Genomic DNA, 19,349 nt, shown 5'->3' on the forward strand with positions numbered 1-19,349 from the left:
GAGCGCATATTGACTGGTTGCATATGGCCTGGTTTGGCAACTTGAATGTCCACGAGTGGAAAAGACTGCAAAATGTTGTGAACACTGCCCAGTCCCTCACCGGCTGAATTCCCCACCATCGAAGGATTTATCGGAGTCGCTGCCTCAAAAAGGCAGCCAGCATTATCAGAGACCCACACCATCCTGGCCACACACTAATTTCACCACTGCCATCGGGAAGAAGGTACAGTATAGGATCCTGAAAAATGTAACGTCCAGGTTCAGGAACAGTTTCTTCGCTACAGCTATCAGGCTATTAAACACTAAACCTCAAAAAAGGTCTGAACTACAATAGTCCATTATTATGTGTGTACTTGTGGGTATGTGTGTATACATACACACTGAACTATTTTTCTCTCATTTATCATATTGTTTACAGTGTACTGTGTTTACATATTCTGTTGTGCTGCAGTAAGTAAGAAATTCATTTTTCTATCTGGGGTATATGACAATAAAACACACTTGTCTCTTGACATTATTAGCCAACTCGGTATCTTCATGGCTAAATCATACACTGTGTGTAATGCTGAGTATTACACCGCACAGAGAGATAAATTATAATTTCCTTTAATTTCTCTGGGTGAGAAAATATAGGCTCATCTGACAAATCAATGTGATTGCCATCTAACATCCCTTGAGAGCAGGAGAGAACAAGTTGAAATTTGAATGTAGTTCCCTCACTCAAAAACAATTCCCTAATTACAAACTTTTGGACAGGAGGGATAATAAAATCTAAACATCCAACTAAAGCTAAACTTGTTTTTACAGAACCAAGATGGTGTCATCCATTGAGCATAGAAAATGGGATCGCAGAATGTTATTCACCGAGAGGTCCAAACTATAGGAGTACACTTGGAACCCGATGTCACATATCTTGTGATAGAGGATACAGGCTCTTGGGTCGCAAGCAGGTTGAATGTCGCGTGACCAGGCGCTGGTCAGGAATCAGCAGATGCAAAGGTAAGTTTGTGAAAAATATTTGTTATTAATCATACACTATTTGGCTCAGTTGATAAAAGCAGGCAGAAACATGTCTATTTGAAGCGTAGAAGTTAACCTTCAGTCATGTTGAGTTTTTAGCTTTCTATCAAACAGTGAACAGCATGGAACCAAGTAGTTCCATGGCCTAAGACTTAGGCCCTAAGTAGTCTGGAAACCAATCACCAATTTATACAGGCAATGATTTGTACTACAAAGCATACATATATAGATACATTTGTTCGGAAAAATGAATGATGGGACCCAGATTAACCTTGTGAGAGTGTGGAACTGTGGATAGCAAATCAGCAGAAATGGGATTGTGTGTAGTAAAAGCTTAGTAATCTAGTCCTTTATTAATTGGTGTTCTCCAGTAAATGGCACATCAGAGGGAACACCGGGTTCAAGATCAGGGCACCGTTGAGCGAGTGCCCTGGTCAATATCGGGGCAGCACTGAGGCAGCGTTCTGAGCAATACTGGGGTAGCACTCAATAGACAATAAACAATAGATGCAGGAGTAGGCCATTCAGCCCTTCGAGACAGTACCGCCATTCACTGTGATCATCCACAATCAGTACCCAGTTCTTGCTTTCTCCCCATATCCCCTGACCCCACTATCTTTAAGAGCTCTATCTAACACTCTCTTGAAAGCATCCAGATAATTGGCCTCCACTGCCTTCTGAGGCAGAGAATTCCTCAGATTCACAACCCTCTGTGTGAAAATGTTTTTCCTCAGTACCTGCAGTTCCTTGCTACACATCCAAGTGGCAAAATGTTTTACCTTATTTTTATTGGTTTCAAACATGTATTGATATTTTTGTTAGGTTTCATTGTTGGGACACTAAAACCCTATTTTGCAGAATTGGTTTGTTGCAACAAAAATAAATCAAATATTTACTCTTGTTAAAGTAATTTATTTAGGAACAGAAAGGCGATTTACTTGGGGAATACGATGGCCCCACCAAACAGGAACCAGCGAGAGAAGGAATCTGTTAGGTTTCTTATTCCTGCTTGCTCTCAACTGATTCCTGTTGGACTTCCAAGTTCCGCTGTTGTGTGAAATCTCAGCCAAAACCGATTGTCCTGGTTCACACATTAAGAGTTCCAGTTTAAAAAGCCATTTAATACTTGAATCAAATCTACTCCCATTCCCAATGAAAGAAAATCGGTGTCATCTGAAAAAACCAGAGAAAATAGAGAAAATTGTTTTCAAACTTTTCACCTGTGTACCCTTCAAAAGATGACTGATAATACAGCCTTTTACAAAATATATGTACTTACTCTTCAGTAAGCATTACATCAAATTGAAATGCATTACTGATTAGTAGAACAAGCCTCACTTGAAATTGTTGCCCTGAGGCCTTTGTTCAGAACATAATTATGCATGAGCTGTTGAGTCTGGGGAGCAGAATGGACAGGAAGTTTAGAAGAAATCTTTTCCAGATTTATTCCCAGTCTCAACCAAACGCAAAGTGAAATTTAATGTCTTAGATTTTCAGGCAGTGGGATTGTGAGGACTTTACAATACAACTTGTGCTGATTGTACTTCTTGGCGAACGTATCCTCTATCATTTGGTCACTAGTGCTTCATTTAGTCTTAAGCACTTTGCGTTGTATCTGGTAAATGTCATGAATCATCAGTCTGGTTTTGATTTGATAAAAAGAGGGGATGGAAAACAGAAATAAAATGAGAACAATAAAAGGAAATGTAATTCAAATAGCATGTTATGTTCTTTTTTTATATGGTTTATATGGCATGCTGTATGACTCCTTATTTCCTTCAGTCTTTCTTCCTTCAATCAACATACTTTCAAAATTAAAACTTTGTGATATTTAATCACTACATATGAGCTGTAAGTCTTCTCATATAAATATGTTGTTAGTGAGGTAGAATAGAATATGTTGGGTTATTCACCCTGACAATTTACTGTTGATTCAGCATCCTCATCACAAATTACTTTCCAATTTGTCTTTCTTTTGTTGCAAACTTGGAAATGTTACATTCTAGCTGTTAACCATCTGTTCATAATTATCTATTACCCTCAACTCTGCAAGTCCTTGTTGTGTTGAAACAATTTCATGTGGCGTTATGGCAAATGTCTTATAGAAATACAAATAAATTACATTGACCGATTCCTGTTATCCATCCCAAAACAAAAATATGTGACTTGTGAACTGAGGCACAGAGACTAAAGCTGATGGATATAAAAGGCATTTGCTCATCACAACAAGCAGAAAATCAATTGGAGACCCTCTCAATAAAATTTCACCAAACTCAAAGTATATCGAGTTTTTAAACTCTTTAAGAACTACGATAACAGCTGGTGATTCAATACTATTTCCACAGCAACAATGACATAATTTACTGCAATAGTTTGAATGTGACAAATGGTTCTATTGAATTACATATTTACAATGGGAGCACACAGTAACTGTAAGACAGCTCTGAATGTTCAAGTGACAAAAAAGTAACAGAAAAGTGGACTGCAAGTATCACAATGGTGCAAAGTAACTTAAACTGAAGATGTTTGACGAAGACCAATTAATGCACACCATTGTCTTACAGTTGACTGACGAATAAGAGAACGTCTCATGGCCACGTCAGTTTTCATATTATATTGTTTAAGCAGCCAGTTGCCTCACATCATCAAACACTCAAGTTCAATCCTGACTTCAGGTGCTGTCTGTGCGGAATTTGCATGTATTCCCTGTGACCGCCTGGGTTTCCTCTGTGTGCTGTGGTTTCTACCCACGCCACCAAAATGTGCGGGTTTGCAGGTTAATTGTAATTAATTTGTTGGTCAATTGGCCTCAGGGAATTCCCGTAAGTGGATGAGAAAGTGGGATAAAATAGAACTAGTGTAAATGGGTGATCGATGGTTGAGGTGGATTCAGTGGGCCAAAGGACCTGTTCCCATGCTGTATCTCAAATCTACCCTGTGATCTGTAAACGGTATGTTTTGTGCAAAGATTTTAATTTCAAACTCACTGCTCGCAATGTACATTGAATAGGTATTCTGAAGATTGGTTCTCCTTTAAATTAATACCTACCACATCATTCTATAACTCTTGGATAATCCCTAACACATCCATTGGTTCCCATTATCCATCCTCAACAGACATGATAATACATTTGTTCAACACTTTTTCCCTCAAATCAAAAATCTAATAAAATCTCACTTTTTACCTCTTGGTTACTTTTCATCTTTGGAATGCTTTTAGTGCTTTCGACTGTGATGACAGATACAAATATCTGTTTAACATCTTTGCCATTTGCTTATTTCTCCTTATTAAGTCTCCTCAGATTTTTAAAGGGTTGAGTTCAACTTTTTCAACACTCTTCCTGTTTACATTGGCGGAAATCCTTACTGTGTGATTTTATATGCTTGCGAGATAACTTTCACATTCTGTTCTCTCTCTCTATCAATGTTTTAATTAACCCTTTCCGTTTTCTAAAATTCTCCCAATCCTCAGAGCAAGCACTATACTTCAAACTATTATAAGCCCTCTCTATCAATATTCTTTAGTTAGCCATATTCATTGAATAATATGAAATACTAGACTAAGTGGGACCCGTTGGGTACCATGTTCACATTGAAGGGCTGCTACCCCAATGCAATATTCAACCTATCCACCAATTCCAATATTGGTGGACAGTGGGGGGCTTTCAGGAGCGTTAGTATGGGTGTTGTGGGCTGAAGGGACTGTTTTCCAAAGGGCTAGCTAGTATGGGCCAAATGGATTCTTGGGGTGGCAGCTCAGTCACTCAAGCCTGATGTGCTGGCAGGTAACTCACGGCTGGTGGGCTGGCAGTTGACTCACGGCTATTCCTTGAAATTCCATTACAAGCAGGGTGCAAGGCCACCAAATTCAAATGCAGTTTCATTCCATTTTGTGTAGGGTGCAAGGCCATCACATTCAAATGCAGTTTCATACCATTTCAAGCAGGGTGAAACCACCATAAAACCACACAAAACACCACATAAACACCACACTCACAGTTCAGTAGACATTCAGTGTGATCAGTTGATTCACAGCTCAGGCAGAGTCGTGACCTCTCCCTCCCCCATCTTGCAGAGACTGAGCCACACCCACACATCCAGATTTTATAATCCCTTCCCCCCTCCCACCGGAAGGGGCATGGCCTTCATGGTGTGATTGACAGGAGAGAGATTCTCAACATTTTTTTAAACACTAATAACACTTTTATTTGATGGGAAGAATCCTCTGCACCTGATGAGCAGAGTAAGATGGCCAAATATCACAGCTGTAAATGATAGCGTTTTATCTAAAATCAATATACAGTGCAAACAGGAAGTTGTTAAGTTTAGACTTTTAATCATTTGCTATTTCAGACCAACCACCACCAACCATCTGCTGTGCTTTATTTCAAACAAACCACCACCAACCATTTGCTGTGCTTTATTTCAAACCAACCACCACCAACCATTTGCTGTGCTTTATTTCAAACCAACCACATTTTCATTTTCAAACCACATTATGGGCACTCGAGGTCAGTAAAACCACACTCACAGTTTAGTAAACATGTGTTATTCACAGCTCAGACTGAGAGACGTGACCCTCTCGCTCCCCTATCTTGCAGAGACTGACTGAGTAACTCAACACTTCCGGGTTTTATAGTCCCTCTGGAAGGGACGTGGCCTTCAGGAGAGAGAATCTTAACATTTTTTAAACACTAATAACTCTTTTATTTTTCATAAATGGGAAAAATTCTCTTGTCCTGCGCAGCGGAGGGGGACTCTGAGTAAGTTGGCCAAAAATCACAGCCACAAGTGGCAGCATTTTTTCTAAAATCAATAAATAGAACACCAGGAAGTGGTCAAGATCAGACTTTTTGTTATATAGATGTTTTCCATTGATTATCTGTTTACATAGCTTCTAATGGATATAAACGTCCCCCATGATTATTCATAGCAAAGCCCCTATTATTTTTGGATTTCTAATCGATTAAACTGGCTACCTATTACTATGGGGCCTAAGACAATTCATAGAAACATAGAAAATAGGTGCAGGAGGAGGCCATTTGGCCCTTCGAGCCAACACCGCCATTCATTGTGATCATCCCCAATCAATAACCCGTGCCTCCGTTCTCCCCATATCCCTTGATTCCACTAGCCCCTAGAGCTCCATCTAACTCTCCCTTAAATCCATCCAGTGATTTGGCCTCCACTGCCCTCCGTGGCAGGGAATTCCATAAATTCACAACTCTCTGGATGAAAATGTTCTTTCTCACCTAAGTCTTAAATGGCCTCCCCTTTATTCTAAGACTGTGGCTCCTGGTTCTGGACTCGCCCAACATTGGGAACATTTTTCCTGCATCTAGCTTGTCCAGTCCTTTTATAATTTGATATGTTTCTATAAGATACCTTAGTTCCTACTAGGATGGCTTCTACTTCCTTATATCCAGCCAAATATAATCTATTTTCTGATCTCCCGAGTCAAGATCTTTTTTCACTAATGCCTTTATCATTAGAACATCCCGCCCACTCATTCTTCATTTTATATTTAAACTAAACCAAGTGGGACCCGTTGGGCCCTATTCCCCCAACGCAATATTCTACCATTCACCCATTCCCCCAACGCAACCCGTTCCCCTAACACAGTATTCCACCACTCACCCATAGCCCCCCCAACTGCGCAAGCGTGGCTCATTTCCCCTCATCCCTAACACTCCCTCCCCTCCTCTTCATCCTCTCTCTTCTTTCCCCTCACCTACTCCCTTCCCCCACTCCCTCCCTTACCTCACCCTCTCCTTTCCTCTACCCTCAGTCACTCCCTCCCTCCCTCCCTCCATAACCCCTGTCCCCTCCTGCTCTTGACGTCATTGTGAGGCGGAAGCTGCTGTTTTTTATATGTAAATGAGTTCCCATTGTGATGTCATTGTGGGGTGAAGCACTGTTGACAGGCAGTTTATGTAAATTATATCCCATTGTGACGTCATACCCTGCGAACTGCCAGTGCAAGTTCAAATAATTTTTCTCAAACTGGATTTTATAAAGTTTAAAATGTGAATAACTTGTAAAACATAACATCAATCTGAACGAAACTTGATAACAACACACCACAGGACAATCATGAGTAATACACATAAAATGAGAGTTTTAGTGATATACATAGATAAGAATGACAAAGTAGGGAAAGGGAAATGTTAAGTATGACAACAAGTTGAAAATAATGAAATGGAATATTGGGCTGGAGTTTGTTTGATTGCAGCTGCGTCTCCTGCAGAATGTCTGCAGCTGCACAAACCAATTAGGCCCTGAAGGTCTAGTCAAGCTTGATATGACAAAAATATGTTTTTGTAATTCAATAGGGTCCAGAACCATAGCTGCTGAGTTCAGGATACCAGATGCACATTGTGCATTGTATACATCTGTGTTGCATTGTGCAAGTGTGAAGATCAGGAAATTGGTGACCAACAGGGAGCCCGTCATCGAGATTTCCCTCTGCACTGCCAATAAAAGGCAGTCCAATAAAAAGCACACCTTGTTACCTGCTCCGTGAGAAGATTTATTTCTATTCATTGTTTGAAACTAAATGTATTTAACACCTGTTTGGGAACAGTGTAATACATTTATTAACTCAATCTCAATTCCATTCTTGTAGAACAGTTTCCTCAAAAATGGTGAATCCACTGGCACCAACATGGAATTAAACAATAGAATTATGCTCATGCTTTGTTCCTTTCATGTATCCAGCTTATATAAAATAAATGCCCTTGCCATTTTTCTTGCGTGGCCAGAGAAAATACAAGAGGCAAGAGCAGCAGGTGATGAGAACATCTATATTCTTACTTGACAACGTATTGTTGCTCTTTCATTGTCCTGGGCCTAAATATTGGACCTTCTTACTCAGCATTAATCAAATACCTTTCCTGGAAAGAATGCAATATTTTTCAGGTTCACAATTGTGAATGGGCTATAAATGTTATCTAAGTCAATCGAGCTTCTGCAAAGTGCATATAAATATATCTTTCCTCTGGCAATATCTTTTGGACTACCACATTTATTTGATACTAAAAACAGTGAACTGAATGTGCAGTGAGGTTTTCTATAACTGAAGAAATTAGATGGCCCTCCAAGAATCAGAGACATCCAGAGTGCTCAGTGTGATCAATGCAACTGGAGAATTCTGAATTGCATTAATCTCAGGAACAGGATTCACATGATAACATTTGCAAAGTCACAGAATTAATTAACCTGCACCTGACAGTTTTATGTCACAAGATTTTTTTTCAATCCTTATGGGCAGCATTGCTTATAGATTAAAACATCAATAATATGATATTGTTTCTTTTCCTTGTTGTATACGGCTTTGGTTATTAATTTACATGGATATTCATATAAACTAGTCCTCTTTTGTGCTGACTCTGTAAACACAATGAACCCGATCATAAACTCCTCAATATCATAAAACTGGCATGTCTCTGAGTGACATATGTTCAATAACCAGAGGAAATTATTAGCTTATACGACAAAAGTTTTGGTAATTCAAGTTTATTCCTTAATGACTCTCTTATTTTCCAGAGGTACGTTGTTATCTACTTCCTGTGTTTCCCTATGGATCATATGCATGCTCAAAGGGGACACGCATGGATTCTCAGTGTGAGTACATATGTGAACAAGGATACCAACTGGAAGGAGATAGAAGGAGAGTGTGCCTGCAGAATGGCCATTGGAGTGGGACTGAACCTATATGCGTAGGTAAATTAGACTGGAAGCCATTTAGTTCTGTATTTAGTGACTTTTTAGAAAACGTATAAAAAGAAGAAAATGTAAAAAATTCTCTTGTCTTAATATTTGCTCTTCAAGGGGATCATCTGGTCCTACAATTCAATCATCATTTTCTTCACTGGTATTATTTTACTGATAACAGCGAATGTTTCATATTTTCATAACTTTTCAATTATTGGATCAATATCATCCCATGTGTAATAAGTGGCAAGCAAGTATATTAACTCTTCTCTGCTTGGCGGAAATTGTTCTCACCCTTAACAGTTCTGATTCATCCCACTTCCTACAAAACCCCCTAGTTATCAAAGCACTGGAAATCCTTTTAAATAGTCATCTGTTGTAAAGCAGATTCACTTCTGGCCATATCTTCTTTATTATAATGTTTACAGTTGTTAAGAAGAGGGGTGCTTATATAAAAAACTTTTTTAAATCAATTAATATCAATATCAAATAATTCCAAATCAAATGTAAAATGGATAAGTGCAGAATAAATGTATTTAATTACTCCAGTGAGCTGTCTATTTTTTTTTAACACCAGCGATTCCAGTACCTTCTAAGAATAATATTGTTAACTACGCAGTTTTGGGAACAGTTTACTTGTGATTCAGTGCCTGAGGAGAACTAAGATCATTGGCTAAACTAGTTCAACAACAGGAAGAGGACATTCTCTTACTTTAACTTGGCTTAACTGGAACCTGCCAGAGAACAAAGAACCAACAAATTTCCCAAGGTAGACATTTTATTGCCTGGAACAGCTTCGCAGACAGCCATATATATAAAATTGCCTCGTTCTTCTCAGCCAGCAGATACGGTAAATATTTTTTTTTGCTCAGAGCTACCAACAACTGCAAAGCAATCCATGCCATTGGTCATGGCCTTCATCGTGGGTTGGATTAGCAAAAACAAATAACAATTGTTTATTTTTAACAGATTACGAACCTCCCAGGATAAAGTGCCCAGGGTCTCGTGAAAAGGTGGCGGAACCAGGGCAGCTGACGACTCGCATATACTGGGATCCTCCACGGATAAAGGATGTGGTTGATAAACACAGCACAAAGTTAGTACGAGACAAAATACCCCATTTTCAGTGCTGGCATCATATAGTTACAGTTCATCTTCCATGATGACAGCAGCTATGGTGGGTTAGAGCCAACATTCAGCTCGAAGGACTACTTCTGGTAATCTCACAAAAACTAGAGGGAGTGGATGATGTTAGGATTAGAATGTGCAGGTTGTTGGAAGAAGCAGGAAGTAAGGGAAAAGTGAGATTGGATAGAGTTAAAGATCAGCAAATGATGCCTATATTGAAGGAAATAAGAAACTTAGACATCTTAGAGGATGCAAAAAAAAATCCACAGGATATTCTCATTATTTATTCGGAGAACCATTAGAGGGGTAAATGGAGCTAATGGAAAGAAGTTAAGTGATCACCTATATGGCCATGACCTTCACAACTTGCAATGGTTCATTCTAGGTTCTGTTTGAATAAGTGCTGGTCAGTATTTGTTTGCATTCTCTGTAAATGCTTGGAATGACGTTGCTGGGTGCAGTTTGGTGCCAGCAGGAGCAGGGTCCGGCTACAGGCAGCTTTGAGCCAGTAGCAGCAAGCACAGTGGTAGACTGAGGAAGCCAGCACAGGAAGGACTGACAATAGAACTGCCAGCGGTAGACTGAAAGGTCCAGTGGCCTGAATGGCGTGCGTTTGTTGGTGGGTGGAGGTGAGGGATGCAGGTTTTAGAGGCAGGAACAACAATGGCAAATGCAACAGTGGGGCTGGAAGTGCCAGAGAGGACACACCACCGCAAGCATTATCAAAAACCAGTACTGAGGTTTTCCCACTGATCTTAATACCAAGACTGTTGCTCTCCCATGGCCAGTCTGTACGTATCTTGTGGAAACAAGGAACTCAAGATGTTGTTTTACAAAAAAAGACTCTGGAGTAACACAGCGGGGAACATGGATATGTGAAGTTTTGGGTCGGGACCCATCTTCAGGCTTGCTGTGGTTTCAGCATCTAATACAAATGTTGCTTTGGTTTCTGAACCTCTCTTTATATGTGAGGTTGTTTCACAGTGACACTCTGTGGCCAGAATCTGTAATAGCAAAGAAACTCAATCCAGATTTCAATATCTAACCGTTTCTTAAACATTGCAATAGTCCCTGCCTCAACTACCTCCTCTGGCAGCTTGTTCCATACACCCACTACCCTTTGTGTGAAAGAAGTTACCGTTCAGATTCCTATTAAATCTTTTCCTCTTCACCTTAAACCTGGTCCTCAATTCCCCTACTCTAGGCAAGAGACTGTGCATCTCCCCAATCTATTCCTCTCATGATTGTATACGGTTTACCTGTCAGGTTGTGTCCTGTCGCTCCTCTCCTACAGCTTTCTTATCCCCCACCTCCCACAACCAGTCTTAAGAAGGGTCCCAACCTGAAATGTCACCTTTCCATAATGCTTTCTGACCTGTTGAGTTACTCCAGCATTTTGCCTATTTTTATAAACCAACATCTGCAGTTCCTCGTTTCCAATTGGTACAGGTCCTTCCTGGGTTACGAACATCTGATGTATGGACACCCTGTATGTAAAAGCATTTGAAAGACCAGCAGAATGGATGGGGTTACATTTTCAGGCTGCTGTGGGCTTGCAGGAATCATGTGCTGGGTGGGAATGGAACATATCCCCTTTCTTCTCTCAATCCACCCAATCTGCAACAACTGAGGAGTAGGTGGAGCCAAACAGGTGGGATTACTGAGCTCGCTCACTCACTCACTCGCTCACTCACTCACTCACTCACTCACTCACTCACTCACTCACTCACTCACTCGCTCACTCACTCGCTCGCTCACTCACTCGCTCACTCACTCGCTCACTCACTCACTCACTCACTCAGGGAGGTGCGGCCATTCTTCCTGTGCCAGTTTTCTCTATTGTCAGTACTGTTTCTGAGAACCTCTCCCATAGATTGTTTTTGTTCGTTTCCAACTCATGAACAGTTTCAGATACAAATGGTTCTCGGGAATGAATCTGTATCATAAGCTGAGGACTTCTGGAGGTCAGCCCCTGGGAAAAAGTCTGTGCCAGACTGCAAGGGAACTGGAATGACCACATTCCCATTGGATTCCAACATTAGAGTACAGCTGGATAATTGCAGGGATGTCAATACAGTACTGCAATTCCAGCATTTCCCCAGAACCTGTTAGGCACAGACTTTCCAGCATTTCCTCATGGTTGGGGAAATGCTGGACTTGCAGTATTTACATCCCTGGAATTAGCCAGCTGTTCTCCAATGTTCGATTCCAAAGGAAACATGAAGTCATTCGAGTTCCCTAGCAGTTGCAAGGGTGCATCTGCCTGCTGAATCTATGGCAGGTTAAACTTAGTGCTGGAACAGCAAGCCCATTTGTTTAAGGAGTGGCTAAGAGAGAGAAAGTTTATTTAGATGTTTTGAATTAATTGAGTTTGCTTGGATATTTTTAGTTGTTTAGTATTTTAAGTGATTAAATATGTGGATTGTTTTCAATAATTTTAACATTTTGATTGTTTACTTAACCTGATAATTCGATATAAAGGATAATCAAAAGTTGTGTCCTTGATAATTTTAACAGCTGGCTGAGCCTGGCATTACCAGCTTTCAAGTTTGTTGTTCAGTTTTTTCCTGAGTAGAGATTTTCTTGGCTCCAATGTGCTACAGATATGTCACTACACAACTTTGCACTTTCACTCAGTTTGGCTCAGAGTGCAAAGTCTGTAATGGTGAATCTGAAGCATTAATACTTCAATAGGTTGGTATGCTGGAGCAAGCATGATCAGCTTGTTTCTTGCATCAAGGTCTGGCCCAATATTTGTCTGTAAGTGATTAGTTATTTGAGCATTACTAACATGCAAATGATCACACAAAATTAATTCGTTCCCCCAAAATTCTGTGTTTGCAACACATATTAAAATCAAATATTGTGACCCACTCATATTTTATTATTTAACACCATATTGATAATTATAGTTTTTCTGTATTCCCATTCATACTTTCCTGATTCCCAATCCTGTCCTCCCTTTGGATTATTCCCCATTTTGCCCTTTCCTCTACACTATCCAATGATTTCACATGTTTGTTGACTTTGGAAAAAGTTTATCCAGATATATAAAGTGGTACAGGTATTTGCAGATGGATATTTGCCAATACTTCCAAGTGATCTTGATGGAAATTAAACATGGTTTGTGATATGATACAAATCAGAATGGGACCAACAATAGGGTGGTAAGTGGCACAGCTGGTAGACCTGCTGTCTCACAGCAGGTAGACCTGCTGTCTCACAGCACAAGAGATGCAGGTTCAATCAAGTCAAGTCAAGTCAAGTTTATTTGTCACATACACATACGAGATGTGCAGTGAAATGAAAGTGGCAATGCTCGCGGACTTTTGTGCAAAAGACAAACAACAAAACAACCAAACAAATTATAAACACAATCATTACACACATATGTGGGGTTCCCCTGGTGATATGGCGTCTACAGTTTGCCTCTGGGACAACCTGCATGAAATTTGCACGTCCTTCCTGTAACAATGTGGGGTTCCCCTATATGCTCCAGTTTCCTCCACACCCCAAAAGATGTGTGGGGTTGTAGATTTAAATGGACCTCTGTAAATTGCCCCAACTGTATAGGAATCCTATTTCTTGGTAATACAATGGATGTTAATTATTTTTCGTGACAGGTAGTAATTGCAGCATTTAAGTTCATTTGTTTCCATAGAAGTGGCTGCTGAAGAGAATCCTTGATATGCATGGATTTCTGGGAGTAAGCCTGCAAGTTTTCAAGAAAATTAAACTTTGCATCACAGCTTGGGTTTTGATGCTGCTAACAGATAGAAGCTTAAAACACAACAGTTGAATAATTATTTCAGGAAGGATGTCTCAATTTTTGTGAACTGGTTGTGAGATAATAAACTTTCATCCTTTTCCAGATTAATTTTGAAGGGACCAGCCTCAGGTTCTGAGTTTGGAAAGGGTGAACATGTCATTCGTTATGTGGCCTATGACAGAGAAAGGAACAAAGCCACTTGCAAATTCACTGTGACAGTTTTTGGTAGGTTAGTTAAGTCAAAAGAGTGTATAATTGTCATATGTACCAACACCAGAACAGTTAAATTCTTAATTGCAAAGCATAACAAGCCAGTAAATACAATACACACAGATACATATGGTAATAAACAAAACAATTCATTAAATTAATAAACTGCATATCATGGGCAATGCCATAAAATATTTCTTCCCCTGTAAACCAGAATAATTCAAGTTCCTCATTGTGCAGTTCAACCTGGATACCAAGTAAGTTGAATAAAACAAATTTACTTTTCAATTCCATTCCATTGTTGGTGGGTTTGCTTTTATAGTGTATTTATTTAGTTTAGAGATACAGCGCGGATACAGCACTGGGTCCACACCGACCAGCGATCCCTGCACATTAACACTATCCTACACCCACTGGGGACAATGTTTACATTTACCAAACCAATTACACCTGTACGTCTTTGGAGTGTGGGAGAAAACCGAAGATCTCAGAGAAAACCCAAACAGGTCATGGGGAGAACGTACAAAGTCCGTACAGACAGCATCTGTAGTTGGGATCGAACCTGGGTCTCCGAAGCTGCAAGCGCTGTCAGGCAGCAACTCCATGACATCTCCCAAAGACACCATTTAGACACCATCTGCCTTCCTGTTTTGCCACCAAAGTGGATAACCTCACATTTATCCACATTAAACTGCATCTGCCCACTCACCCAACCTGTCCACGTCACCCTGCATTCTCATAGCATCGTCCTCACAGTTCACCCTGCCACCCAGCTTTGTGTTATCTGCAAATGTGCTAATGTTACTTGTAATCCCTTCAAATCATTAAATATTATATTGTAAATAACTGCGGTCCCCGCACCATGCCTTGCGGTACCCCACTAGTCACTGCCTGCCATTCAGAAAGGGACCCATTAATCCCTACCCTTTATTTCCTATCTGCCAATCAATTTTCTATCCATGTCAGCACCCTACCCCCAATATCATGTGCTCGAACTTTGATCACTAATCTTTTATTTGGGACCTTATCAAATGTGTTAACCGTCGAGACTGTTCTAATCCTATATTTCAGTACAACATCCTGTTTAGTTTTGTTAATTGTCTATTTTATATGTGCATGTTCTTAACTCTCTCTAGTTTGAGTATTTATCTATTTCTGAGACAGTTCGAAGATGCCCTCTTTTGAACCCCCCTTCCAATGGTTACATCACTTGTACATCTGATGGCAATAACTATGGTGCAACCTGCACTCACACGTGTGAAGGAGGCTACGAACGTCAGGGTACCTTCAAAAGAGTGTGTCTCTTTAATCGAAGCTGGTCAGGAATGCCACCATCTTGTGTACGTAAGTGGATTTAATGAGATATTAGGAATGTGCCACTTTACATTCATCCGCAGAAAATAAACATTAAACTCCATAACAGAACTGCAGCTCCCTGAATTGTAAATTGAAATAAAGTTAAAATGTAACAATATTTCTCACACACATAGTCTAGGTAATTGACATTCACCTTTACACAACAGCAAATGCTAGCTTGAGTCAAAACATGTATCTGCACTCCTTATACTTAAGTTCAATCCATTGTTTATTATAATAGTTGTTAGACAGATACATAAGGTAAGACACACACAAAAAAGCTTTTCCCACTGAGAGTAGGGAAGATTCAAACAAGGGGACATGACTTGAGAATTAAGGGACTGAAGTTTAGGGGTAACATGAGAGGGAACTTCTTTACTCAGAGAGTGGTGGCTGTGTGGAATGAGCTTCCAGTGAAGGTGGTGGAGGCAGGTTTGTTTTTATCATTTAAAAATAAATTGGATAGTTATATGGATGGGAAGGGAATGGAAGGTTATGGTCTGAGCGCAGGTATATGGGACTAGGGGAGAATATGTGTTCGGCACGGACTAGAAGGGTCGAGATGGCCTGTTTCCGTGCTGTAATTGTTATATGGTTATATGGTTATATGGTTAAATTCTGAATCAACCAGTTCTAATTTAACAAGCCACTTGCCACCATTTCAACTACAATAGAAGACATTTATTGATACTCTCAAGAGTAATCGTGTAGGAACGATTTTCGGTTGACTTCATGAAGAAAGAATCTCATACGTGATCTGTTTCAAAATAATTGCACCAACACAGTAATCCTGCAGTAATTACTTTTATTTTATTTTTTAGATTGAAGCTAATGTTTACCTGATTTGGGGCATTATCTTCAAAAATATATTATTTACATTTACAAATTAATAAATACAAAAATGTATTTATTATTTCATCTGCCGAAATAGCTCAGTTGGGAGAGCGTTAGACTGAAGATCTAAAGGTCCCTGGTTCAATCCCGGGTTTCGGCAGTTGTGGGGGATACATTTATTTCTATCTTTAATCGGACTTTACTGGATGTTATCTTGCACTATACTATTCCCTTTATCCTGTATCTGTACACTATGGACGGCTTGATTGTAATCATGTATTGTCTTTTCACTGACTGGATAGTCTGCAACGAAAAAACTTTTCATTGTGTCTCAGTATTACTTACAATATTAAACTAAACTAGATGGAACATCTTTAAATATGTAGCACAATTTGATGCCAAAATCTTCCTGACTTGGAATAAGCACCTATAATTTTTCCACACCCATACTATCTTGGATCTCAAGGACCTGCTAACTGATCCAAAACATCCTAAATTCTGGCAACAAAACCTGGACAGTGGCAGGACCTAAAAAAAAGTCCCACTTCCAGCTTTGATGGTTGTCAAAGTAGAGGGGATTTTAATAATTATTTTCAATGCCTACAATATATAGATATTTTTGGAATTAAAATAAGAATTAAAATAAGAATTAAAGTTAAATAAAAAACATGTAAATAATTTAGAAAGATTAAACTAAACTGAATTGGTTTAATAAAATAAAGTAATGTGTCTGTAGCCCCATACTCCTATCATATGATTTAGTGTACAGGAATCTTAACAGGGTGGACTTCCATGACCAGAATCTATGGGGAGTCAAGCTGCAAAGTGAATTGACAGGTTTGATCTTGATAATACGTGCATTGAAGTCCCTGACCCGTTCCGTTTAAACATGTGAATCCAGTGGCTCTGCTTGAAATATAGACATTTATCAGAAAGGTCCCAGCTTATGATTCATTGAATTTCAAAAATATAATTCAGTGCACGTAGGGATATCTAAAACATTTTGACCAGTTAAGGAGTCCTATCGATATATATTATTCTTGATTTTACTCAGATTATATTATCATATATATTATATGTTATCAATAGCCATAATAAAATATCTACAAAATAATGCAGAGCAGATGGATTGTTGACACCCATGTGGAATCATTGTTTATAATTCTAGCTGTTTACTTGTCAAAACATAGGTTAAAATACAATATGAAAGATAATTTCTGCCAGATTTGTGCGCTCTGTAAATACATTCCCCTTTAGTATATACCCAAATAGCACACACAAAACTGACCCCAGGCTACAACTGAACTTTGCACTTTTGAAATCCTTTAGATAAAGTTCTGCAAAATCTGAAGTCAATTAGATGTTGCACGCCACACAAAGAAGCTAGATGTTGAGATGATTGGTTGAGAGGAGTTAGTTTGGCATGAAGGCATTAGGGGAAAAAAAGCATTTAATCTCAAGAAAGAGACACAAGTGACCGCAGATGCAGGAATCTTGAGCAAAAAACAAGTGTTTGAGGAATTCAGCAGGTCAGGCAGCATTTGTGGAGGTAAAAGGACAGATGGTGTTTTGGGTCGAGACCCTTCTTCACATGATCTCATGAATGCTAACTGAACCAAGGTGGCACAGTGACGCAGCTGGTAAAGGGGCTGCCTCACAGCACCAGAGACCTGGGTTCAATCCTGACCTCAGATGCTGTCTATGTGAAGTTTGCACATTCTCCCAATGACCAGGTGGGTTTCCTGCAGATGTTCTGGTTTTCTCCCACATCCCAAAGAAGTGCAGGTTTATAGGTTAATTGGCCTCTGTAAGATTAACCCTGGTGTTTAAGGAGTAAATGAGAAGATGGGATAACATAGAGCAGGCTATCGATGGTCAGCATGGACTCGAACAGACTGTTTCCATGTTCTGTCTCTAAATTAAATTAAACTAAACCTGAAGAGGAATTCAAAGCCTCTGAAAGTATCCAGCAGATGGCGCTGCTGAGGACAGAGCCAGATGCTCTCAGCATCATTGAATTTGGCCAGAAGTGCAAATGACTTGTTTCAAAGCCACCTAGATATTGAACGGTGCACACATGGGCACCACTGGATTGTTCTCTGTTGATCTTCCATTTTTCTGATGAGTGACAGCTGAAAGTTTCCCACAAAGTGTCTTTCTTTCTACTGCAATCCTGCTTCCTGAACAAAACATGTTTTCTGCAATCACATTTCAAAAGGATTTGTCTCAGATTCAGATTCAATTTTAATTGTCATTGTCAGTGTACAGTACAGAGACAACGAAATGCATTGAACTCCTGTTCAACATGCAGTTGAGAAGGAAGCAAGTAAGCAGATTTAAAATGATTGCCAGAGCAAATCACAGCCTGGTGCTGTAGTGGTCAAAAATAACTGTCCAATCACAATGTTTCTCTGCTTATGCGGAAGGCTTTGGACTCCTGATGACTCCCCCCTTGCCAATCTTCCACTATGCTCTGCCAGGTACTATGTTCCTGTTGTACTTTATCTATTCACTTCACCTTGGTCAAGTTCTCTAAGTCAGTATTTTTCTTCCCATTTTCATGTCAGCTCCTATTTTCCAGGACTTCCCCAGGAGCACTTGAATTGAGATTTTACTTCTAAATATGGGTACGATTTGGTTTATCTTGCCATTGATCAATTCAGTGAAAGTTTTAACTGGAATAACAAGAGTGCAAAGGCAGGTTTGTAGTCATCAAGGGTTGAAAATGGTGTGATTTTTAATGACAACTTAGGCAGAAATGTGTTTCAATTGTACCAATGCTAAACTTTTCCAGCTACATAAACCAAGGATATTTAGCACAAATATTACCAGAGCATTGCTAATGTGTAACCAACATTAGAAAAATGTTGCCTTGCCCCTTGCACACTCTCTCCCCCATACAGGTTATTTAGTGTGCTTCCTGGAAAACGATGAAACATGCAACGAATGAAGTCTGATGGCAGCATGTTGCTTTCTTAATATAATTGCAGGAATTCAGATTAACGTTGATGTGAATTCAGTGGCTGCTCTCTTGGATCAGTTTTTTTGAAATTCAGCGTCTCCTCATCATTTCCTCCCCAAGCCCATCTGATAGATACTACAGGACGCAGATGACCTATCTTCAGGTCAGTAAATGGATATCTGAAAGTCAACATTACCACTGAGATTTCTGCCTGTTCTTTACATGGAATGAATCCCTAATAATAATTGTAAATTGCACTTACACAAATGTGTGTCTATTTGGAATTTTAAATGGGTTATCTGTGAGTGATATGCTTTGTCGTGTCTTCTCAAGCCGCCCATTTGCCAAATCATTTTT

At 39.6% G+C, this 19,349-nt stretch overlaps 1 protein-coding gene and 1 non-coding gene across 2 annotated transcripts in view; both read left to right on the forward strand.

Annotated features, from left to right (window-relative positions):
* The window catches only part of LOC129702148 (sushi repeat-containing protein SRPX2-like), a 52,345-nt gene that overhangs the window by 28,945 nt on the left and 4,051 nt on the right, over positions 1 to 19,349 (forward strand). Inside the window, 7 exon segments of the mRNA XM_055643760.1 lie at positions 808 to 999; positions 8,566 to 8,742; positions 9,703 to 9,829; positions 13,734 to 13,855; positions 15,005 to 15,184; positions 19,021 to 19,070; positions 19,072 to 19,155. Coding sequence (XP_055499735.1) covers positions 808 to 999; positions 8,566 to 8,742; positions 9,703 to 9,829; positions 13,734 to 13,855; positions 15,005 to 15,184; positions 19,021 to 19,070; positions 19,072 to 19,155 — 932 coding nt within the window.
* On the forward strand, positions 16,118 to 16,190 carry trnaf-gaa (transfer RNA phenylalanine (anticodon GAA)). Its single transcript has one exon. It is a non-coding gene; the product is annotated as a tRNA-Phe (tRNA).

The sequence above is a fragment of the Leucoraja erinacea genome, chromosome 12 (assembly GCF_028641065.1).
Source record: "Leucoraja erinacea ecotype New England chromosome 12, Leri_hhj_1, whole genome shotgun sequence".
NCBI lineage: Eukaryota > Metazoa > Chordata > Chondrichthyes > Rajiformes > Rajidae > Leucoraja > Leucoraja erinaceus.